The sequence below is a fragment of the Phyllobates terribilis genome, unplaced genomic scaffold (genome assembly GCF_046119375.1).
Source record: "Phyllobates terribilis strain yellow unplaced genomic scaffold, ASM4611937v1 Scaffold_9__5_contigs__length_417890890, whole genome shotgun sequence".
NCBI classification, from domain to species: domain Eukaryota; kingdom Metazoa; phylum Chordata; class Amphibia; order Anura; family Dendrobatidae; genus Phyllobates; species Phyllobates terribilis.
In genome coordinates this window covers 140,754,885-140,781,415 of record NW_027362769.1, presented here as the reverse complement: position 1 = coordinate 140,781,415, position 26,531 = coordinate 140,754,885, and the positions used below count along the sequence as shown (strand labels likewise).

Genomic DNA, 26,531 nt, shown 5'->3' with positions numbered 1-26,531 from the left:
AGTTGTCTCCTGCCTCCTGATCCAACCTCGCCCCCACCACTGATTAGCAGCTTTCTGTCAATATACAATGTACACAGAAAGCAGCCAATTAGTGGTGTGGGTGTGATTATACACAGAAAGCAGCCAATCAGTGGTGTGGGCGGGGTTATACACAGCTCAGCATTCCGAGCACTGCTAGATCTACAGCAACTGTGATTCTATCACAACTGCTGCACCCAGTAAACTAAGTGATACATCGCTGGAATCAGGCTCTCTGTTCCTACTTCATTCTGCTGACAGATTATACATTCTGACAAATTCCCTTTAGTCACTATATGGCATTAGTATATGACCAATTATGGGGCAAAACTGTATGACCAGATTATGATTTTATTATTTGGGTGCTATTATTTAATCAATCAATGGCACTATTATTTGATCACTGTAAGGAACTAGTATTTTGGCCAATTTAAGGTTCTATTATTTGGGCACTATCATTTAATCACTGTATGGCACTATATAATCATTGCATGGCACTAGTATATGACCAATTTATGGCTCTATAATTTGGGCACTATTATGTAATCAGTATATGGCACTATTATTTATTTACAGTATGGTACAATTATATGACCACTTTGTGGCTCCATTATTTCGGCACTGGTACTCCATTAGCCTATGGAAGTATTGTTTGAGCATGGTTTATCACTATGTTGTGGTGACTGTATTGCAGTATTATTTGGATAGTACAAAGAACGATTATTTGGATCTTTGCTTTGCTCTGTTATTTGGGGACTGTTTTGCCCTCTTATTTGGGCAGTAAGTGGCACTATTATAGTGGCACACATTTCATATATATATATATATATATATATATATATATATATATATTATATTTATATTTATTTATATATAAAGCACTGACAATTTTCATGTTACCAATTGTTTGTACGGCATATATTTTTTCTCGCTTTCATTGCCAACTCTGTGACCGCACGTAATCCCTTACATCAAAATACGATCATTATTCACTCTTACTGTATTTTATACAGGTTACGACATCTAGAACTCAAGCCCTTGGGTATTCTCTTACCCAAATTTGTTAAAGAGTAGTTTTCTAAGACATCCCACAATATTACCGCATTAATAATTACATAATGCTGAAAATCAATGAATGAAGGTTTACATGTGCAGTTTCATTGCATGATCCTGTGACATCCTGAGACTCAATCATACAGAACAGAGACGGTTTTACACACTGATTTATAGACCATCGTATTTGTAAACAAACATTGATATAGATGTAATATTGATGCAGATGTAGCAGTGTTGAATTTGCCCTTTACCTCTTTGAACCTACTGGCCCATGTAAGAAGATAGAAAACAAATCACACTTCAGCTCTGCTACATCAGCCTTTGCTCCTATAAAACTCTTTCATTTTTGCCATAATACGTAACCCCAAATCTTACCTTGTACGTGAGTTTTTCCATGCAGAATTAAAGCTAAGAGCCAAACCAATTCAATCCCCATTCGTTTTTACTTCGGGCTGGATAAAGATATGAGAAAAAAAAAATTAAAAAGGAGAGAAAAAAAATTCAATTATCTTATGTTGCAAAAAAATTTCTTGAAGCATAAACTGGTGACTAAATGACATTACTTACATTCCTTGTATCAGAAAATACAAGTGCTGGAGAAAACAGGTTGAAGTGAACTAAGAATGGAAGTTTACAAGGAATGAAAGTTTCCAAGCAGGTACAAACACCTTTCAACTTGGACGGATCCACTTCCTTGTTTTCCTTATAAGGAATCCAGGTACACTACCTAAAGAAGGTGGGGACGCCCGGCCAGGTAAAAGGACATTCTCACGGTCCTAAAGTCTACATGTATTTCCTTAACCTGCCCCTTGGCACGGTCTTAAGACTACAGCTCACATTTCAATCAGCACAGTCAAAACTTTGTTCTTACACTTTCAATCCGGGTAGGAATGCGGATTTTTCTTTTCTGCAAACATAGTTTCTTAAGCGCTCCGATGAAGACTAGGGGTTAAAAGTGAGGATCGCATTAAGCTCTACGCTACCCAAGATAGTGAAGGATATTATTTTTTTCTTTTTACTATATCAAGCCCTGAGCGGCAATGCACATGAATATATTACGATTGCTTCTGTGCGTGCCAGATTTAATAAGCCGAACATGTGATGCAGATCAATTTAATTCTGGGCGAGATGGTTTTATGGCGCATGAGCCGCGGAGAATATGATGTTTATAAGCAGATACGCCAGAGAAGATTACTGGAATATTTACATGTTTTCTTTTATTTTGTGGATTTGCCAAGTGTAGATGCCGTCCTATACTGCAGATGGCATCATGCCGATTGTTAATAGGATCTACATCTCTGTACACTGCCTGAATACACAGGGATCAGCTTGATACCAAACACATGACAGACTGAAAGTCACTGAAAGTCTAAGCCTCTGCCTGCCTAGAGTATGATAATAGAGACCTTGGTTCACCTTTATGCAGTGATGTAGCACAGGTTGCCAGCGCCTGGAGCAAGGAAAGCATTTTGTGCCTCCTAGTTGTGAACTGTTCGCACTCCCTGAGGCCATTATTGAACCCATTAATGAATTATACTTTGCTCTTTGCCCCGCTTTACTTTAACTTTTTTTTATATTTGCTATCTGCAATCCTATCCTTAGCCATAACCCTATCCCTAAACCTATCGTTAACTCAAGTTAACCCTAGCCCTATCCTTAACTCAAAGTCTAACCAATTCCCTAGCCCTAACCCTATCCTTGCAACTTCCAAAAAATCCCGGCACTCAGTGAACAAAGAAATTTCATAGGACGCGTTTCAGCCAACAATTTTTGACAAAAACCTCGGATGGGCTGAAACGTGTGCAACGAAATTTCTTTGTTCACTGATTATAAAGAATTTATTCAACATCACAGAGAGCGCCGGGAATTTTTGGAATTTGCTATCTTATTTTTCCACGACCACCGGCTCGGCATACAGAGTGCCAAACCATTTTGAAACTCTAACCCTATCCTTGGGCCTAACTCTAGCCGTAAGCCAAACCATAGTTGGGATAGATAAAGTGTAAAAAAGTAAAAGCAGTTCTTAGTAATGAATGAAGTCAGCAGTGAACAAGATTCAATAGCTGCTCATCCTCTGCCATCTTGGTAAACGATTATGCAGAGTGCAGCAGCAGATGCAAACTTATCACGACTGCTGCACTGTGCGCAAGCAGCTTTGGGCAGGCACTCACGTCACCACTCCAAAGAGAAGAGGCGCTTGCCGGCATTGTTAATTTGACTGTGGGTGTGCAAAATTCTGTACCCCATACACATTGGCGCAAGGTGCAACTTCCCTTTTGCTCCCACCCATGCTAAACCACTGCCTTTATGTGAAAACTGCTGCAAATGCGAAGTAGTAAAGCAAACAAAAACTGTTAACGTCAAAGCATCACTATAACTACAGTAACATATGAGGGTATTGCAGAAATAGCTGCTTTCAATATTATTTTGACACATCGATTATTAGTGCAGAACAAGTGTTACTACTGTCAGGACCCTGATATACAAGGGGCCTAAATTTACCTTGTCACTAGGTCAAAATTGGCCACTTCATACTCTTATGTTACTTCCACTGCTCCCCTGAGTATTCCCATTTTGCTTTTTTTTAAATCTGCCATATGGTTCCATATAAATGTTACTTTTTATTTAGTGCTAATTTTTATGATCTTTATTAAGGGGCCGTGGCCCACAGATCCTCTGGGGCGTGTCTTTAGACTGCTCTGCATTATTAACCCTGCGAGCCACACCTCTTTGTAAAGACCATTAAAAGTAGCACTAAATAAAAAATCCTAAAACCTAAAAAACCCTGTTCTGCCGCTGTTCTTTAATGTGTAGAAAAGAAAACAATTATACTCACCTTCCCTCCCTTCCCCTGTCAGGCGGCGTCCTCTTCTGAAGCCGGCAGCTCACTTCAGCTTGCAAATGATGTGAGCTCATGACGTCACTGCCATGAGCCCGCAGTCACGGGGACGCCGACATCAGCTGCTGGCCTCTGATTGGCCGACAGCGTGTATTGCCTTGCATGAATCCGACGGGTCTCTGCACCACAATACAGTTCAACTGGATGTGCGTCCAAGGACACACAACCAGTTGAAGTTTCTGCTGGCATTGGTGGACCGCTGACCCACATTGGCCTGGTCGTGACCTCTGCAACCGCGGTTGTTACGCCCCTGGATATACCCATTTCTCCTCTTTACTTGCTGTTTCACAAAGTATTCACTTAAAGGGGTTGCCCAGAATTAGAAAACAATGGCTGCTTTCTTCCAAAAACAGCACCCCAGCTATCTATGGTTTGCGTGTGGTTTTGGGACTCTTGTCCATTGAAGTAAAAGGGGCTAAGCTGCAATACCAGACACAACCTACAGACAGGGGTGGCACTGTTTTTGAAAAGAAGCAACTGGGTTTTTCTAATCCTGGAAAACTCCTTTAAAGGGAATCTGTGAGTAGGTTTTTGCTACCTCATCAGAGCAGCATGATGTAGGCAAAGAGAAGCTGAATCCAACGATGTATCACTTAGATTACTGGGTGCAGCCATTCTGATACAATCAGAGCTTTTAGATTCAGCAATGCAGCAGAGCTGAGGAAGCTAACCCCGCCCCCACCAGGCTCTGTATATACAATGTCCATAGAAAGTGAGCTGCCTATCACAGGAGGGGGCGTGTCGGACTAGCATGCACAAGCTGTGTCCCAACAATGATAAGCTCCAGGTGCTAAAACAATCACTGCAAGCAAACAAAACCACAAAGCTGAATAAGAGAAGCAGAAATCTGTGTTTTAACCCCTACAGCATGCTGTCTTCAAAATACATAGCAAAAACTTGCTAACAGATTCCTTTTAACTTAATTCATTATTTGAATCCTTTTTCGGTCCATCTTCCAGTTTTACTGCATTACTCTCCCTGTTTTCATTTTTTTACCCTATTATTTTATACCTTGTGTCAACCCTCGGAACGTTTTTCTCCATTCTGATGTCTTTTCCGTCAGACAGATGGGAGAAAGAAACTAGACGTAACTTCGATTAACCCGTTTAGACAAGTGCGTTCTCACTTGAGATGACCGTTCATTTTTGGCAGCTGATAAACAGTAAACTATCTGAGATGAAACAGACTGTCACATTGTGAAACCTTTTAGACTGATTGTAATGATAGAAAGATGAAAGGCTAATGGTTTTCCTGAGCATATGGGATGAGATTCAGTTACCTTTCACTGAGCGAAATCTTGCTAGAAAGTCACCTCTACCGCACAATGCGAGAAAATAAGAAACATTACGGATCATTTCATAACATTTTCGATCTCTCTGTTCTTTCTCTAAGATGTGAATCATTTGGTTTAGTTATTTTGTTTGTATATTTATTGCTAACATATACAAACATTTTCAGCACTGTCCCCATTGGAGCTCACAATCCAAATTCAATGTCATTATGTCTTTGGAGGAAAGTAAAATACCCGGATGAGACACACACAAACACCTGGGGGAAACCCACACAAACAGCTGGGGGAAACCCACACAAAGACCTGGAGGAAACCCACACAAAGACCTGGAGGAAGACCACACAAAGACCAGGTGAAAACCCACACAAACACAGGAGTGACATATAAACTCTATGCAGATGTTGTCCTCGGTGGGATGAACCCAGGACTAAAGCACTATTCTCACTTTAATGGAAATCTGCATGTTCTGGGCTTAGACTTATAGTTAGCAGCTTATTAAAAAAAATAGCTGCAGTGTAAAGCATGGCACAGGGACAAAGAAACAACCTGAGAGCAGGTAAAATTTAGAGGTCAATTTCGTATATTGGAAATCATCATTTTCTTCCTGTGACTTCATGATAAAATTAGAATTATATTCAGCAGCCAATCTAAAAAAAATAATCAGCTGCAGTGTAAAGCATGGGACAGAGAAATAACATGAGAGCAGGTAAACTTTAGAGGTACATTTCTTAATGGAAATCATCATTTTCTTCTTATGAGCTCAGGATAAAATACTAACTATACTCAGCAGCCAATAAGACAGATAAAAGCTGCATTATAAAACCTGAAATAGGAACAGACAAAACAATCTGAATATCTAGGTATATTTACTAATGCAAATCAGCAGTTTCATTCTTCCCTTCACACATACATAGACTTACATAGCTGCCAGTAGGGGGAGATCACTGTGTGCAACTTAATTGGCTCGGACTGAGAATTGTAATATTCGGAAACACGTAAGCGTGATTTATTTACATGAACGTGCATCTTGCTGGTTTTAAATGAATACTTGCTGACAGTCACTATTTGATCAGGGCAAGCCTGTGACATGGGTCGTAAAGATGCAGGGTTTATGCACACCCTACTCAAAAGTGCAATTGTGGGGGTCTTCCTGGATGGTTTAGGAGGTGTTTCCAAGGGCAGAGTTTAAATGTCCCAGTCTTTGACATCAAAACATTGAAGTATGTAAATAATTGGCAATTGTGCTGCTCTTGTTCTTTCACACAAAACCTGTGGAAAAGCATGGTCTTGCTGCCCTTTTCCCCCAGTAGATAAAACTGCTTTTGGTGCACATAGGAGAGGAGTCTAATATGTCCAGGAATTAAAATTGTCATAAAACACAGTTAACATACTCACAAAGGAGCGTTGAATAGTCAGCTCTTCAATTTAATCCAATATCAGAAATTTATAACCATACACTTAGAATACTGGTTTTCATGCCCCCAGAAGAAGCCGAAAGGGCGAAACCCCAGGTTAGGCAGGAAGCTGAGCATATGGTTATATTTTCTCATATTGGATTAAACTGATGCAATGACTATCATATGCTCATTTGTATGTCAATTGCATTTTTGGAATAAAAATTTTCTATTGGTTTTACACCGTGTTTTGGATATTCTGATTATTTGGAAAATAACAATTTAGATGTTGAAAACAACATCCTAATGTAAAGCCACAATCCAACATCTGCCTGTTTAAAAGATCTGCAAGAACAAAGTATTAAGACAAAAGTCGGTGGTCTGTGAGTTTTTATGACATCATTCAGACTGTGATAATGTTGAGTGTCCCTAATCTCATTATTTTATTATGTCTACTGCGGAGTTCTTTGTGGACTTTCTGCTCCTACATAGAACTAGTTCCCCTGAAAATTTGATAAAGAGACTTTTATTGGGACTTTTGTTCTATTTTTTTTGCATTTTTTTGCAGTTTTTTCTATTGTGCTTTGAATATTCTATAATCTAACACTGTTATTTGTCATCCACACCTATTCATTGGGCAGTTTTGACTTTATGTTCCCCCAGTACTATAAGAGCTGGAATGTCCTTTCCCTCTATTTCCAGAATGCATTGATCTTGCCACTCTCTGATGGTTTGCATGCCTTGAACTGAAAGTTGACCTCTTTTTTACTTAGGTATATGCGATTTCACAGACAGGAGAGCAGGAGCTCAGGGACAAAGACCCACCGACACCTCCTGTAATCCTTCTTGATTACTTTGCTGCTAGATACAGTGGGAAAAAGGTATTTAGTCAGCCACCAATTGTGCAAGTTCTCCCACTTAAAAAGATGAGAGAAGCCTGTAACTGACATCATAGGTAGACCTCAACTATGAGAGACAAAATGAGAAAACAAATCCTGGAAATCACAGTCTGGAAAGAATTTTTTTTTCAAATTTTGGTGGAAAATAAGTATTTGGTCAATTACAAAAGTTCATCTCAATACTTTGTTATATATCCTTTGTTGGGAATGACAGAGGTCAAACGTTTTCGGTAAGTCTTCACAAGGTTGGCACACACTGTTGCTGGTATGTTGGCCCATTCCTCCATGCAGATCTCCTCTAGAGCAGTGATGTTTTGGGGCTGTCGCTGGGCAACATGGACATTCAACTCCCTCCAAAGGTTTTCTACAGGGTTTAGATCTGGAGACTGGCTAGGCCACTCCAGGACCTTGAAATGCTTCTAACGAAGCCACTCCTTCATTGCCCTGGCGGTGTGCTTGGGATCATTTTCATGCTGAAAGACCCAGCCACGTTTCATCTTCAATGCACTTGCTGATGGAAGGAGGTTTGCACTCAAAATCTCACGATACATGGCCCCATTCATTATATCATGTACACGGATCAGTCGTCTTGATCCCTTGGCGGAGAAACAGCCCCAAAGCATGATGTTGCCACCCTCATGCTTCACAGTAGGTATGGTGTTCTTTGGATGCAACTCAGCATTCTTTCTCCTCCAAACACTCTGAGTTGTGTTTCTACCAAACAGTTCTACTTTGGTTTCATCTGACCATATGACATTCTCCCAATACTCTTTTGGATCATCCAAATGCTCTCTAGCAAACTTCAGATGGGCCCGGACATGTAATGGCTTAAGCAGGGGGACACGTCTGGCAATGCAGGATCTGAGTCCCTGGCGGCGTAGTGTGTTACTGATGGTAGCCTGTGTAACGTTGGTGCCAGCTCTCTGCAGGTCATTCACTAGGTCCCCCCGTGTGGTTCTGGGATTTTTGCTCACCGTTCTTGAGATCATTTTGACCCCATTGGGTGAGATCTTGTGTGGAGCCCCAGATCGAGGGAGATTATCAGTGTTCTTGTATGTCTTCTAATTACTGCTCCCACAGTTGATTTCTTCACACCAAGCTGCTTGCCTATTGCAGATTCCGTCTTCCCAGCCTGGTGCAGGGCTACAATTTTGTTTCTGGTGTCCTTCAACAGCTCTTTGGTCTTCACCATAGTGAAGTTTGGAGTGTGACTGTTTGAAGTTGCAGACAGGTGTCTTTTATACTGATAACAAGTTCAAACAGGTGCCAGTACTACAGGTAATGAGTGGAGGATAGAGGAGTCTCTTAAAGAAGAAGTTACAGGTCTGTGGGAGCCAGAAATCTTGCTTGCTTGTAATTGACCAAATACTTATTTCCCACCAAAATTTGAAAAAAAATTCTTTCCAAATCAGACAATGTGATTTTCAGGATTTGTTTTCTCATTTTGTCTCTCATAGTTGAGGTCTACCTATGATATCAATTAATGGCCTCTCTCATCTTTTTAAGTGGGAGAACTTGCCCACTGTATGTATGACACATGATAAAAGGAAATGGACAGATAGTAAGACAGAAAAGAGTGTCTGTAACTTTAAAAGTATTTTTTTGGAGCAAAACAACATAATTTTTAAATAAAGAGATTTGCAGATTATTTATTTATCATAGTATCTATCAAGCAAGAATAAATGTGGCTCTCCGGTTGCACAGCACACCCTTCCTGTGTGCAGTATAAAGACACAGGGGTAGGAGAGGAATGTCAGGAGGAGGCTGCCTGCAGGGAGGGAGAGGAGACACTGTGCAACAAGGAGGGAGAGGAGACTGCAGCGGAGAGGAAGAGGAGATTCTGTGCAGAAGGGAGGGAGATGAGACACTGTGCAACAGGGAGGGAGAGGAGACACTGTGCAACAGGGAGGGAGAGGAGACACTGTGCAACAGGGAGGGAGAGGAGACACTGTGCAACAAGGAGGGAGAGGAGACTGCGCAGCAGAGAGGAAGAGGAGATTCTGTGCAGCAGGGAGGGAGATGAGACACTGTGCAACAGGGAGGGAGAGGAGGCACTGTGCAACAGGGAGGGAGAGGAGACACTGTGCAACAGGGAGGGAGAGGAGACACTGTGCAACAGGGAGGGAGAGGAGACACTGTGCAACAGGGAGGGAGAGGAGGCACTGTGCAACATGGAGGGAGAGGAGACTCTGTGCAGCAGGGAGGGAGAGGAGACTCTGTGCAGCAGGGAGGGAGAGGAGGCACTGTGCAACAAGGAGGGAGAGGAGACTGTGCAGCAGAGAGGAAGAGGAGATTCTGTGCAGCAGGGAGGGAGAGGAGACACTGTGCAACAGGGAGGGAGAGGAGGCACTGTGCAACAGGGAGGGAGAGGAGGCACTGTGCAACAGGGAGGGAGAGGAGACACTGTGCAACAGGGAGGGAGAGGAGGCACTGTGCAACAGGGAGGGAGAGGAGACACTGTGCAACAGGGAGGGAGAGGAGGCACTGTGCAACATGGAGGGAGAGGAGACTCTGTGCAGCAGGGAGGGAGAGGAGACTCTGTGCAGCAGGGAGGGAGAGGAGGCACTGTGCAACAAGGAGGGAGAGGAGACTGTGCAGCAGAGAGGAAGAGGAGATTCTGTGCAGCAGGGAGGGAGAGGAGACACTGTGCAACAGGGAGGGAGAGGAGGCACTGTGCAACAGGGAGGGAGAGGAGGCACTGTGCAACAGGGAGGGAGAGGAGACACTGTGCAACAGGGAGGGAGAGGAGGCACTGTGCAACAGGGAGGGAGAGGAGACACTGTGCAACAGGGAGGGAGAGGAGACACTGTGCAGCAGGGAGGGTGAGGAGACACTGTGCAACAGGGAGGGAGAGGAGACTCTGTGCAACAGGGAGGGAGAGGAGACTTTGTGCAACAGGGAGGGAGAGCAGACACTGTGCAGCAAGAAGGGAGAGGAGACATTGTCCTGCAGGGAGGGAGAGGAGACTTGGTCCAGCAGGGAGGGAGAGGAAACTCTGTGCAGAAGGGAGGGAGAGGAGACTGTGCAGCCGGGAGGGAGAGGAGACACTGTGCAGCAGGAAGGGAGAGGAGACATTGTGCTGCAAGGAGGGAGAGGAGACACTGTGCAGCAGGGAGAGAGAGGAGACTGTGCAACAGGGAGGAAGAGGAGACTCTGTGCAGCAGGGAGGAAGAGGACACTGTGCGTAGCAGGGAGAGAGGAGACACTGTGCAACAGGGAGAGAGAGGAGACTGTGCAGCAGGGAGGAAGAGGAGACTGTGCAGCAGGGAGGAAGAGGACACTATGTGCAGCAGGGAGAGAGAGGAGACTCTGTGCAGCAAGGAGGGAGAGGAGACACTGCAGCAGGGAGGGAGAGGAGACACTGTGCAGCAGGGAGGGAGAGGAGACACTGTGTAGCAGGGATGGAGAGGAGACTCTGTGTAGCAAAAAGGAAGAGGAGACATTGTGCTGCAGGGAGGGAGAGGAGACTTGGTCCAGCAGGGAGGGACAGGAAACTCTGTGCAGAAGGGAGAGAGAGGAGACTGTGCAGCCGGGAGGGAGAGGAGACATTGTGCAGCAGGAAGGGAGAGGAGACATTGTGCAGCAGGGAGAGAGAGGAGACACTGTGCAGCAGGTAGAGAGAGGAAACTGTGCAGCGAGGAAGAAGAGGAGATTCTGTGTAGCAGGGATGGAGAGGAGACTGTGTAGCAAAAAGGAAGAGGAGACATTGTGCTGCAGGGAGGGAGAGGAGACTTGGTCCAGTAGGGAGGGAGAGGAAACTCTGTGCAGAAGGGAGAGAGAGGAGACACTGTGCAGCAGGGAGAGAGAGGAGACTGTGCAGCAAGGAAGAAGAGGACACAATGTGCAGCAGGGAGAGAGGAGACTCTGTGCAGCAAGGAGGGAGAGGAGACTCTTTGCAGCAGGGAGGGGGAGGAGACTGTGCAGCAAGAAGGGAGAGGAGACATTGTGCTGCAGGGAGGGAGAGGAGACTTGGTCCAGCAGTGAGGGAGAGAAAACTCTGTGCAGAAGGGAGGGAGAGGAAACTGTGCAGCCGGGACAGAGAGGAGACACTGTGCAGCCGGGAGGGAGAGGAGACACTGTGCAGCAGGGAGAGAGAGGAGACTGTGCAACAGGGAGGAAGAGGAGACTCTGTGCAGCAGGGAGGAAGAGGACACTGTGTGTAGCAGGGAGAGAGGAGACACTGTGCAACAGGGAGAGAGAGGAGACTGTGCAGCAGGGAGGAAGAGGAGACTCTGTGCAGCAGGGAGGAAGAGGACACTATGTGCAGCAGGGAGAGAGAGGAGACTCTGTGCAGGAGGGAGAGGAGACACTTTGCAGCAGGGAGGGGGAGGAGACACTGTGCAGCAGGGAGGGAGAGGAGACTCTGTGTAGCAGGGATGGAGAGGAGACTGTGTAGCAAAAAGGAAGAGGAGACATTGTGCTGCAGGGAGGGAGAGGAGACTTGGTCCAGCAGGGAGGGAGAGGAAACTCTGTGCAGAAGGGAGGGAGAGGAGACTGTGCAGCCGGGAGGGAGAGGAGACACTGTGCAGCAGGGAGGGGGAGGAGACTGTGCAGCATGGAGGGAGAGGAGACACTGCAGCAGGAAGGGAGAGGAGACATTGTGCCGCAGGGAGGGAGAGGAGACACTGCAGCAGGGAGAGAGAGGAGACTGTGCAGCAGGGAAGAAGAGGAGACTCTGTGCAGCAGGGAGGAAGAGGACACTATGTGCAGCAGGGAGAGAGAGGATACTCTGTGCAGCAAGGAGGGAGAGGAGACACTTTGCAGCAGGGAGGGGGAGGAGACTGTGCAGCAGGGAGGGAGAGGAGACACTGTGCAGCAGGGAGGAAGAGGAGACTCTGTGTAGCAGGGATGGAGAGAAGACTGTGTAGCAAAAAGGAAGAGGAGACACTGTGCAGCAGGGAAGGAGAGGAAACACTCTGGGTGCTGATGCATCAGTACAGATCCTGTAGTTGAGGAATCCTAATGAATAGAAGCAGAGTCCCCCTGACATATGGACTATGGATTGAACTGTTCATTCACTCATTCATTCAATATATAATAAAGAATTGTAATATACTGTATATTAGTGCGGTCTTGCCATAGGGAGCATGCAAATAAGTTCTTGTTTCAGCTCATAAAAACACTGCACAGTATTGGATAATCCCTGTGAGAGCAATGACTATATGCTACCACGTGATATAATAAGAAGCAAGATGAATGGCATCAGGCAGGGATGTTTTCTATCGCTAACAATAAAGAGCCCATCTACGATGTAGCAACTCTGGACACATATGGAGACTATTATGTAAAAGTATCACTGATGCCCATAATGTCAGGACCTGCAAGAGAACATACAGTGTGCCAGTGTTTGATGTCCATTCAACATCCTAAGGGCACATCTGTTATTTTGGGGGCTTCCAATGATTAAACTAAAATTACTGAAAATTATTTTGTAGTATATGGTGGTATTAATCAGACTGAATTGCAGAATTATGTGGGAATTATATGCCTGTACTATGTCAGTTTTTTATGGGAGTATTATTTGGATGCTACAAGTGGATGGGGCGTCTTTGCTTGTTCAATGGGACAACCTTGCCTGAGGTAATATTTTTCCATACTGTAATTTATACCTACTATGAGGTTAGTTGAAAAGGGCACCACTGTCTTTGAGAGGTTTGCCAGCCGCCATAGAAGGCAATTTTGGGTAGTGTTCTCTATAAATTAATTAATTTCTTATTAGCTTTGTGAACATACATATTCATGGTCCCTTTAATTCATAAATCGACCCATTGTTTAAATCACGTTTTTATGTTACATTTTTTTTTTTTCAAAGTTTATATATATATATATATATATATATATATATATATATATATATATATATATATATATATATACAGTATATATATATATGTATTTATATATATATATATATTATTTTTTTTTCTCCATATCACAATCTATATAAAAAAATAGAAATATTGCAGTTTTGACACTGGCCACTAGGCCTTATATTAGACTCACACTTCCTGTTTTGTACAGACTTTTCTGCAGTCTCATTATGTTCACAGGCAGGATTAAAAAGAAAAGTAACACCTCTATCTACAGAAGATAACATAGAATCCACCATGCACAATAGGTGATGTCACAGCTCACCTGCTCCCCCTCCCTTCACAATGAATTTAACCTTGATAAAATAATACACATTAAACACTTCAATACAATTTAGTGGGTACCAAGTCAGTCTATTGTTGCTAATGTCCATGTGCTGAATATGAAGTAGGAGCTAAATACTAGTGGTCATTGTGAAAATTATAAGATTTTTTTTTAATTAAAATAATGAAGTAAAAAAAACATCAAAATTAAAAAAAAAAACATTTAACATAAAATCTTGTTTTAAACAATAGGTAATTGTCAGAAGACATATTCCCTTTAGCTGGTAATTTCCACTGTAACAGAACCTTCATTGTTAAAGGTATGATGATGTGTTGAGTTAAAATGTAATTAATGCTAAGTCAAGTGTGTAACCTGCAACCACAACAACTTGAACTTTATAAACCCTCTGTATGATTAAAGAGGAATTCCGGACAATTATTTATCAACTATACTTTGGATAAATTCTCTGCCTCTGAATCCATAATACAAATATATCTTTATATTCTAAAACAGAGCTTCATATCACTGCATAAATAAAGTGTTACTGTGAAATATTCTTCTCAGTGCACAGTGACAGTGCGCTCCCTGCACAGTGACAGTGCGCTCCCTTGCTTGTTCCAATTAGAAGTGACGAGACGGCAAAAGAGCGCACTGTCAGTGAACATTGTAAGGAGATTACCCAGTGAGCAAAGTCCAGCCATATGCCTGAAACCAATGTCACTTTTGAGGTGGGGCTGGTGTCTGTTCTCCCTGCTCACCAGATAATCTCCTTACACTGTGCACTGTAGTTAGAGCTGGCCAGGGAGCACACAGTTACTCAGAACAATAGTGCACAGTGAGCTTGTACTGAGCATACTTCTAAATTTACATATTCAGTACAGCAGGGACTAGCCCAGCTCCTGAAACAGAGGGCACTGATGATGCTTCGTTTCAGGGTGCGAACAGAGGCTGTGGCAATGACCACAGCCTTTGCTATCTGATGATGTCCCTTTTGAGTATCCTAGCATGCACTGGGGATTCTCAAACAAAGCGTCATCAAAACGGAAATAGGTAAAAAAAATAAATAAAGCAGTTAGATTAGAGAGGGAAGGGTAGAGACTTTTTAATTAAACCATATCAGAAAGGCAATTATACAGCTGGTGAAATAAGTATTGAAACCATCACCAATTTTCTAAGTAAATATATTTCTATAGGTGCTATTAACATGAAATTCTCACCAGATGTAGGTAACAACCCATCCAATCCACACAAGAACAGAAATCAAACCATAGATGTCCATAAATTAATCAAACCATAGATGTCCATAAATTAAAGGGAATCTGTCACCCCCTGGGACTTATCAGAACTTTAGTATGGGCATACAGGTAATAGAAATTTGAATCTATATATACCTGTATGCCTCATATTGGAGGTCAGATAAGTCCCAGGGGGTGACAGATTCCCTTTAAGCTATGCATAATAATGAGAAATGACACAGGGAAAATGTATTGAACACATGAGAAAAGAGAGGTGCAAAAGGCCATGGAAAGTCATGACACCAGCTGAAATCTATCAGTAATTAGAAAGTAATTCTGCCACTTAGTGAAAAATACTATAAAAAGGTGTCTCACTAATCCAAGGTGCCACACAAGAAACATCTCATGATGGGTAAAACCAGTGAGCTGTCTCAAGACCTTTGAAACCTTATTGTTGCAAAACATACTGATGGCATCAGTTACAGAGGATTTTCTAAGCTATTGAAGGTTTCAGTGTGAGCCCTGTTGGGGCCATAATCCTGAAGTGGAAGGGACATTATTTCATCATAAACCAACCATAAACCAGCCACAACCAGGTGCTCCCCGCAAGATTTCAGACAGAGGAGTGAAAAAAATTATCAGAAGAGTTCTCCAATAGCCAAGGACCACCTGTGGAGAGCTACAGAAAGAACTAAAATCAACTGGTAGAATTGTTTCAAAGAAAACAATAAGTAATGCACTCAACCTCCATGGCCTGTATGCACACTCACCAGGCAAGACTCCATTGCTGAGCAAAAAGCATGTTCAAGCACATTTAAAGTTTGCTCAACAACATTTAGACAAGCCTGTGAAATACTGGGAGAATATAGTCTGGTCAGGTAAGACCAAAATTTAACTCTTTGGATGCCATAATACACACCATGTTTGGAGGCCAAAATGCACTGCACATTACACCAAAAACACCATACCAACAGTGAAGTTTGGAGGTGGAAACATCATGGTGTGTGGCTATTTTTCAGCATACGGCACTGGCAAACTTCATATCATTGAAGGAAGGATGAATGGACAAATGTACCAAGACATTCTTGGTAAAAATCTGCTGTCATCTACCAGGATGATGAAGATGAAATGAGGGTGGACATTTCAACCTGACAATGATCCCAAATACACAGCCAAGGAAACTCTCAATTGGTTTCAGAGAAAGAAAATAAAGCTGCTAGAAGGGCCAAGCCAATCACCTGACCTAAATCCAATAGAAAATGTATGGAAGGAACTAAAGCCCAGAGTTCATAGAAGGAGCCCGCGGGACCTTCAGGATGTGAAGAGTGTTTGTGTGGGAGAATGGGCTAAAAGCACACCCGAGCAATGCCTGCGACTAGTTTCTCCATACAGGAGGCGTCTTAAAGTTTCATCAGCAACAAAGGTTTTTGTATGAAGTATTAAATACATATCAGCAAGTGTGTTCAATACTTTTTACCTGTGTCATTTCTCATTATTACACATAATTTATGTACATCTATGGTTTGATTTCTTTGCCTGTGTGGATTGGTTGGGTTGTTAACAACATATGGTGAGAATTTCATATCAATAGCACCTTTAGAAACCTATTTGCTTAGAAAATTGGTGACATGTTCAATAATTATTTCACCCGCGGTATTATTAAAATACATAGATAGACATTTAGGATGAAAATCAGTATTAGTTTCAGACCACCCCTTTAAACAATCAGTGGCTGACTGCCTGCAGCCACTAATAGGGGCAGCTTTTAAGCTCACTGCCTACTGCTTTATCATTCAGCTCCATCTACAAATTGTATGTGAAATGTTATCACTTAATTCTATATCTAGGCAGAAAATTTGAAACTTTTAGAAAAATGGTCTCCAACCACTATAAAGATAAATTACAAAATAAATGATTACAGAATGTTGGAGCTAAATATAAGTTCTGCATCTAAAATATATCACAGCGCTTTTCAAAATAATTATTTTATCTAAAAGTTTTGGATTTTTTGCTCGTTTATATTCCTAAAATCTGTGCAATTCTTACTAGGACCTGTATCCCTTGCTATATTTCATTTTCTTTGTTTTTCAAAGCATAAATTGAGCAGAGATATGATGGGGAAATACAGTAATTGCATGGGATCAAGCGCTACAAGTTAACCATAGACAATATACTCTATATTTTATCGATTGGTCATCCGGAAGAGCAAAATTCCAATATGACACCAATTTTTTGCCAGTTAATATCGAAGGTACAATGAAGGGGAGTTAGTTGATTTTGCAATGAATCTAATAAATATTGTCTCAGAAAAGTCATACATTTTGACACAGGCCGTATTTGTACTAAAATTTGCTAATTTTGATGCCTTTGAACACTTTTTAAAATGGGAGGAAAAGTGAGCAGTGTTGGGGTGCTTTCACATTGCATTCTTAGCCATGTTCAGTGGTCCCGTCGGGGCTTATGTCCGACCCCCTGCAAAACGGGATTCGGGCATATGCGCCGACGGGGCCACAGACTATAATGGTGTCGACAGAGTCAACATGTGCTCTGGAGACTGTGTCTGAGTGTCCACGTCCAGTACGTGCATATGCAAAAAAAATGATGCATAACAGAGCGCACTGTCACTCATTCTGCACCATGATAATTAATGGCCCTGTCGGCGCATCCTGTTTTGCACTTGTTCTGAAAGTGGCGTAGAACGCAATGTGAAGACACACTTAACTGGGAGAGTGAGGCAACCATAAATCCAACAAAGATATCAATATCTGTCTTTAGAACAGCTATAAGTTTGTACATGTGCAAACTCGTACCACACATACATTGTTTGAATCCACGGAGGCCACATTTTTCAATTTAAATGACATAAAGCAGATCTATTATCAGATTTCACAGTACAAAGATTATACATTAATAAATAGATTGATTACACTGATGAGGCTGGTGTACTTACTTTGAAAAATCATGTCAGAATGACTGTATAATCCTTTGCTAACATTTTCCTGTCTAATATGTAAACTGAACTACTTCAGCTGGACTCATAAATGCTTATTTTAATACCCGGATTATACAGCTATTCTGACTTGGATTTACAAAGTAAGTACACACCATCAGGTCTAAGAGATCTATTAAATGCATTCTACTCCCATGCATTCTTAGGCTGGTGTATGAAACTTAATCTTAGTGAAGCTTCCTATTATACCTTTTTCAAAGCTGAGCTTCCAGATCAGATGCCAAGAAGTGTTGTCATGGGGAAACTGGGTAAAACAGTGCCAGGATTCAATCTTGTAACTTTAAGTACATCCTTAATGTGCGGTTTTGAAGCTCTAAAATTCCTCACTCTTGTGAGAACTGGCTGTGCATGCAACCTAAATGTTCTGTACCTGGATACGATACACGCTGTGCTAACATTGGGAATTATCTCTCTTCTAAATCTAAGATATTTTATTTAACATTTTTATAAAGTTTAAAGGAAATTAAAGAGGTCAACTTTGGGGGCGGACGACTGTTACAGCTGAGCAGTTATACCCAGGAAAATATGTTTATCTTGCAGAATTATCTAATATTGCCTGCATTACAAATGATGTTTACACAGATGTTTCGTTAAAAACCAGAAACGGCACATAACAGATGTGAGAATTAAAGGTGCGATGAAATATTATCATGTCAGGGACTTCCCATTTGGAATGACCGATCTTTTGTACAAAATGTATCTTAAAGGGCACCTCAAACTTTGAATAGATCTGTGCCTGCCTAATTATTTCCTTAATGGCCGTGTTGTAATTATGACATGACGCACAATGTCCGTCTATATACCTGTTTCACAACGGGGCACATGCGAACTGTGGATACACTGTGTGGCCCATAGAGGCCCCATCTCTCAATTGAAAGGTCTGGAAACAGATCTGTTATCACATTTCACACTGCAAACTGCATGCTTTATTGAATAGATCTCTTAGACCTGATGAGGCTGGTGCACTTACTTTCAAAACTCATGTCAGAATGGCTGTATAATCCTTCACTAAAGTATTATCGCCTAATATTATAATGTGCATTCTATGAGTCAAGTTCCATTTAGATATTTGGAATATAAAGATGGCCTGACTTGGATTTACAAAGTAAGTACACCAGTCTCATCAGTTCCAAGAGCTCTAGTTCATGATGTAAACAATTTATATTGTAAGATTGTAAAACAGATCTCCTTTAAAAAGGACTTTTCACCAAGTTTTTCATAGAGAACTGGACACATCATGTAATAGTAGCTGCAGAGAGGAATAAAATGTTTTATTGGTTTTTAATTTCACCTTTCCATTACAGAGATATTAGCAATCAAATATTTGGCACCTAATGAGATAACTTTAGTTAAGTCCAAGTTGGTGTTATTAAATAGTTTTCACTGGGGGCGTGTACTTCTTCCTCCTGTAAGGTGCTGACCAATCCTAAGCAAGAAGCAACATAGAAGTGCAGAAGAATCTGTGATGATGTAATCAGGGTCTCATGACCGGAGTTCACTTGTGCTTCCAGTTGGAATGTGCTGCTGAAAAAAGCACTTACAAAAAGCACCAGTTCAACATGAAAAATTTTGTGAAAAATCCTCTTTAAAGATCATACTGATAACGTCTTCATGAAAAGTAGAACATGAGCCTTCAGAGGTCTTGTGGAGGCACAAGAAGAGCAATATAAGACAGGTGATTTTGATGTGATAACTGATCAGACTATGTATATATGTAAAGGAAGCATACCTAATTTTATCCCAACAGATGAAAAGAGTATAGGCGCCCATAACATCTAACTATAGTTAAGCCCTAAAGCTATTGTGCCATCTGTTACATTTATAGCATATCAATACAATACACCATAAATGTCATAAGGATGGGGTCCTGCCACTGAGACCCACATCTATTTCATGAACTGGGACTTGGTGCTCACTCTCAGAAATGAAGAGGTGGTTGCACATACTCAACTCTACATTCATTTCTAGGGGAGCTCCAAAAATTGCCAATCAGTGGGAACTCATCTATCTATCTATCTATCTATCTATCTATCTATCTATCTATCTATCTATCTATCTATCTATCTATCAGACATATATGGCCTATCTTATCTAAACCCCATAAATGACCGCCATGGACCAACCCCTTTAATATCCTAAACTCCATTGTAAAAATTAAATGCTTTGCTCTTCATGGTAACAATAAAACATTCCTCTTTAAAATAGGTTGTTGGAAAATGTATCAATTTACTTTAGGCACAAAGGGGTTAAATAATGTTCTTCTTAATAATAATAATAATAATATTTTGTGTGTTATGGAATAATGAGTATGTATGTGAGGTTAACCCTTGCTTTTTTATTTTAGGGATTTATGGACGTACCTTAGGTAAGTGATATAGCTGTCACTTCATTATTGACATATGAAACAGCTTTTGGCTGGATACGTGCACTTGGATGACTACGTCAAGCAGACAAATATTACCATAGTGCCGTAAGGCATCAGTGACTAAATCGTACACATTTCACTCTACATGTCGGCTTTACTTTGAGAAATGTTGCAGCAGTAAGGAAAAAAAACACACAGAATGGACATGTGTCAGCTGTTCTCCAGACAAAGCTCACAGACGATGTCAGAAATTAGATTTTAGAGCAGACAGACTTGTTTTTTTATTTGTAAACTTGGAGACACTGGAAGCAAAGACAAAAATGTAATAAAGGGAACGTTCACCATAGTACTCTGTATCACAGTTGATACCTAGACGTAATCTTTATATAAAGTTGAGTAACTTTGTAAACACTTTGTTTTACTTATCTTGCGTGATTATACTTCAGAGCTGTATTCATAATTCTGCTCAGTTTTAATAACCCAATGGGATAGTTAGTTGTTTCTATAGTGTCTGGTGTAAAGATCATATTTCCTAGAAGGCAAATCACCATTTATAGATTACAAGTACATCGTTCGCTATCTGTCAGTCACAGAATGACAATGAATTGAGCAGTGATCACACTACTGATCCATTCACACAAGGGGATTGGGGACCCTCATTCTCTTGTTCAATGAAGTTCCTGAAGTCAAATACACAATACCGTCTACAATACAATACACACACTGGGATAAACACATGCCACAAATATTTTGGCTCCATATCTAGGCTGCGAGTGTGGGGCTCTTGAGACAGCGTTTCTATGGATGTCTGAATTGAACCAGTGCTCACACCAAGAAACTTCATCAGATAGCTTCAACTCGACTGCAGAGGCATGTATGAAGATTCCACAAGAAGGTTTATTTTCAAGCTGAATTCTAGTAGTTATGCACAATTACAGTAGTAGTAGCTGCAACAGCTACAGTAGGTAAAAAAAGACTATTCTGAACCAGAGGTGTATAGAGGTGACAAGATGGATGACAAACACTAACCAAAGAGCAAGAAGGGAAGGGTTACTTACATCAGAGTTGGGCTACAGAGAGAGAGACAGGCCAAACGTCTAAAAGGCAAACTGATTATACGGCAGTGTAACAGTAACAATACAATGACAATACAAACCTACATGATTCCCAAGTGGGACATGACAACAAACATTCATACACACACATATATGTTCACACATATACATTACATATGCATATGCAGTGTTGGAACATATCAGTTTGTCCTTTGTCTAATAAATTTAGATTTAGTTCCTGCTTTCTGCATATGAGTTGTCAGCTTTGCTGTGTAGACTGGGTCAGAAAGAGGCAGGCATTTAGAGGGTTTGTCCAACATTTTTGGCCACGAAGGAGGAAATGTGTTAAAACATACTTTATACTCAACTGGTCATCCCTCCTTTGTTCCAGCGTCACCACTCTGGTGGTCCCGCAGTTCTTTGTGAACTGTCTTAATGTGAAAACATACCAACCACGCATAATGGGCCATGGGTTTTCCGTGGCAGAGCGGGTCCAGAAGACCGTGGTGTCTCATTTCACATACTCCTGCATTGATTAGAAGCACTTCACCATCATATTAAACAGTGCAAGTTTCTGCTAGCAGTGCAGGGGTTAATCTGTGCAGTTGAGAGCTTCTGGAGCTTTCCTACTTTGATGGTCTCAGCTGTTCAGTGTTGGCCACTCCACTCTGCTACATATACTCGCCTTTGGCAATCAGGGATTACCAGTGTTAGTTTCATACTGCCTGGTTCTGGAGTTGGAGGTGTTGGTTGCTTGAGGAGGCGTTTTGGAGTGCTGTATTGAACACTGTTGCTTGGTGATTTGTCTGTGCACATATACTTACCCTCTCCTATTTGGTTTTTCCTTCCTTTACTTCCTGATCCTGACTTACTGAACACAAAAGTGGGAGCCCAAAGCCCCTTGTGTCAATATAGCAGTCGTTAGCATGTGTGACAGCCACTTCCATAAACTGTGAATGAAGCTTGGGTTGCGCATGCTCATTACTGCCCCATTCTTGGATGATCACTTGGACTTCAACCATTGGGATTCCCATCAATCCCAAGAATGGAGCAATACTGAGAATGTGCAACCCACTGTCTATAGGAGTGGTGGTCACACATTCACACAGGAAACTTTGGACTCCCATTCTCGGGATCTGCACGAACCTGAGTGATCATACATTTTTCATCTTGGTGATAAATGTTGTTTATGGGGCAACCCCTTTAATTAAAGTCCATACACTTTCTTGAAGACATTGATCTCCATATTTATCCCTTTTTATTCTGGGCCACCTCATTCTTTGAAAGCACTACTATACTGTAGACATGTCCTCTCCATGTGCTGCATGTGTCGCCTTGACCTTTCTTTTTCATCGTTGAACTGCTAAAGAGACAATCAATGGATCTGACCACAACATTACGAGTGGAGAATGTGAGAAATGGTTGCTGCAATCCATCAGTCTTCTAAAACACTTCAGGGAAATGGCGTCCCAGCTCATGAATAAGTATGCGGCTAAAGAGCAGTCTACCTGTCTGAGCCTCATCTATAACGGCCCCCCTCTTTCATTACGGTCCCATATCTCTCTGTCAGAGTCAATGACTACGGAGGTCTAGGCGCTTTTAGTGTTTTGTCGGCCTGAATTGTTGGCATTGTGGGAATATAGAAGAAGATGCAAAAATAGCAGAAGGATTTACAATAGCTTGATGGGTCTTGTAAACTGCCTTCATTTCTACAACCAGAATTCTTGGATTTAAATGAAATTTAAAGAAAAGTTCCAAGACTTTAAAGGAGTTGTACCAAAGAGTAAAAACAAACCAAAAAATATAAACATAACTGCTTTATACAGAAACAGCGCCACTTTTGTCTATAGGCTGTGTTATGTATTGCAGGTCCACTACATGGGATTACGCTGCATTATCACACATAGCTGACCGGAGAGGATTGCTTTAAGCCTGAAAGTAGCCAAGTTTTTGTAATCTCACATAAACCCTTTAAATGGTCAACAAACAGTACATAAATCAATAATACAAGAAGCTTTGTAATATATCTGAAAATTATACTTCTTTCTTCACTTATGAACCACTTCTCCCCGTCACCTTGTCTTCTGAATTTATCATTCACTTTAAAATAGAGAAAAAATTCATCTTGGACAAAAAAAAGATGGACTGAGGTGTCAGATTATAACTGCCTATTCAATTTTTGGAGAAAAGTGGGGGAGGAGCAGAATGAAAGAACAGGTCAGGTAGAGAGATAGATAGTGCTGTAGCTTTCTGGTAAGTTTTTTTTTTATCCCATCCCAGTGCTGAATTCGCAGCTACACTGCTCAATACTGCTGCATAATTTCCTCCGTGCTGCTGCTCCTTCTGAATATGTGCCAGACACCGGAGTGCTGTGTATACCAGACATCATAACAGCTAGTCAACACCCACCAGCTCAGAGACAACTGAAAATTAGAGATAAAGGCTGCAGAGGGGAAAACTGGTGAAAAATACAAGAAATAAGTCATAAAATTGCCAGAAATAGTGTTATTCTTCAGACACCAAAATGACAACCTATTCTGAAAAACCACCTGGAACAAAAGCTATCCTTTAAATGTGTACACAGTTTGTTATACTAGTTAATAATTAATCTTTTATAAGTATTACACTTAAAAAAAATCATTATTGTTTTGTGCAAAAAAAGATAAAAGTAGAAACCATAGGCATTGTCAGTTTGTGGGGTGTTTGCAGGATCCCCTGCTTCTCCATCTTTATGGTGATCAGCACCTCCTTAGTTTTTTGTATTTCTTTTAGCATTTTCTAATTGTTTTTTTTTGTCTGTTTTCTGTGTGTGATGTTAATAAAAAATTAAAGAATATGGATGACTTTGAGGAAAATTTTTGCATACATTTGTGGCTAAAAATCATTTTTTTCAACAGGTTTTCCTTAAAAATGGCACTATCTATTGATGTCTACAAATTGAGTTAACTGAGAATTCGTAAGCGAGAGAGTTTTTCATGCATAACCTAGTACTGAGCTTCTCTCTGTTGATTTATGACCACTTGAAAGTTGAGCTGATCTTTGTGGTCATAAATCAGCTGAGAGGAAGAGGGAGGAGAAAACTTTCATACTGTCCCGTCAAAGCGAGCTCACTGAAGGATTCCCAGTTAACTCGTTCTACAGCCAACAATCGACAGTACACAATTGCAAAAATTATGCTAAACTCCCTTTAACTGCATGAATCTCCATCTTGTGGCACTTTGAATACAGCTAGTGGGCTATGGGGGAAAGTAGTTACCCATTCACTGATTTTGAAATCAATTAGTAATTACTAAATTATTTTTGCGTCCTCCATACCATATTTAATGGGTCCATGGGTGAGGAATAATAACTGGAAATGGCACCATGATGGGAACCAAATTTGCCCAATAAAGGAGTTGTTCATCTTTAAGGACTTTTTTTTACTTAAATGTATGTATCATTTTTACAATTGGGTTTCATTAAAAATGTTGCATCCTTTGCCCTCTGTTGCCTCTGTGCTGCACTGTCCATTTCTGGCTTCATAATGGGTTAACTGAGAATCCATCAGTGAGCTTATTCTGATGGTCTGATAAGGAGTTTGCAAGTCTTTTATCGGTCTTTTTATGAGCTCCTCTCAGCTGATTTATGACCACAGAACACATTAAAGTTGAAGGTGCCGGGGGAAACAAAGAGCTTGTAAAAGACAAGCGGTACAAAATTTTTAATTAAACACAATTGTAACCATCATTTTTAGCCCCTAATTTATGCATTTAAATAAAAAAAAGTTCCCAAAGGTGGTCAAACCCTTTAATTCCTTTTACATAGGACCCTGAACATTATTTTTGTATCTTCCATGCAGCGATTAATGGGTAATAATTGAGTGGCAGCGGCCACAAATACATACGTGCCCCTTATTTTCCTGGGCTATTAACAGCAGTTCCACTTGTCCTCTCATGACGTAGGCTCTGGATTATAATAAATCGATACTATGGACGAGTCTATTCAACATTAATGTATTTCTCTCGTCTATTTCCCTGTGCCGCCATTACCATAAAAATCAATGAGAATTTTCGTCTTGTAACACAGTCTTTGCAGACATCAGAGCCATACACAGTCATGACTGACAGGTCCCCCGAGATAAGCGATTGCTTCAGCTAATGCATTGTGTTTCATCTGGCTGAAGAATTATGTGATCCGCCTGCGCGACTCGTATTTGTATTAACTTAGGACCTAAGGAAATATTATAAATCTTATTTTCAAAAGTTTCATTTGTGTTAGGATTTGGGGATAGTGCTAATCTCGGACTCAACAGTTCTGTCTGTCATTGCTTTTTCTAAATCTTGAAGCCTTAAAGGGGTTTTCCCAATTTCATATATACAGATAGTAATTAAATGTATGATTGCTGGATGCCCAACCGCTAAAGCTCCACCGATGCCCAATCCTATAAATGAGGAGCAGCAGTGCATATCTATGGGATAGGTAATAAATGTATGATTGCTGGAGGTCCGACCGCTAAAGCTCCACTGATGCCCAATCCTATAAATGAGGATCAGCAGTGCACATACATAGGATAGGTAATAAATGTATGACTGCTGGAGGTCTGACCGCTAAAGCTCCACCGATGCCCAATCCTATAAATGAGGAGCAGCAGTGCACATACATAGGATAGGTAATAAATGTATGACTGCTGGAGGTCCGACCGCTAAAGCTCCACTGATGCCCAATCCTATAAATGAGGATCAGCAGTGCACATACATAGGATAGGTAATAAATGTATGATTGCTGGAGGTCTGACCGCTAAAGCTCCACCGATGCCCAATCCTATAAATGAGGAGCAGCAGTGCACATACATAGGATAGGTAATAAATGTATGATTGCTGGAGGTCCGACCGCTAAAGCTCCACTGATGCCCGATCCTATAAATGAGGAGCAGCAGTGCATATCCATAGGATAGGTAATAAATGTATGATTGCTGGAGGTCCGACCGCTAAAGCTCCACCGATGCCCAATCCTATAAATGAGGAGCAGCAGTGCACATACATAGGATAGGTAATAAATGTATGACTGCTGGAGGTCTGACCGCTAAAGCTCCACCGATGCCCGATCCTATAAATGAGGAGCAGCAGTGCACATACATAGGATAGGTAATAAATGTATGATTGCTGGAGGTCCGACCGCTAAAGCTCCACTGATGC

The 26,531-nt window shown here is 41.4% G+C and overlaps 1 protein-coding gene across 2 annotated transcripts in view; it reads right to left on the bottom strand.

Moving 5' to 3' along the window:
- Positions 1–1,797, bottom strand: part of ITGB6 (integrin subunit beta 6) — a 67,158-nt gene extending 65,361 nt beyond the window's left edge. Inside the window, exons 1-2 of one of the 2 annotated variants that reach the window (XM_073647074.1) lie at positions 1,642–1,797; positions 1,450–1,526 (exon numbers count right to left, since the gene is read on the bottom strand). In XM_073647074.1, the coding sequence (XP_073503175.1) occupies positions 1,450–1,510 (61 nt within the window). In that variant the 5' untranslated portion in view covers positions 1,511–1,526; positions 1,642–1,797. The remainder of the gene's footprint in view (positions 1–1,449; positions 1,527–1,641) is intronic. The other variant, XM_073647075.1, reaches the window with a different exon arrangement.
- Positions 1,798–26,531: the final 24,734 nt, after the last annotated feature.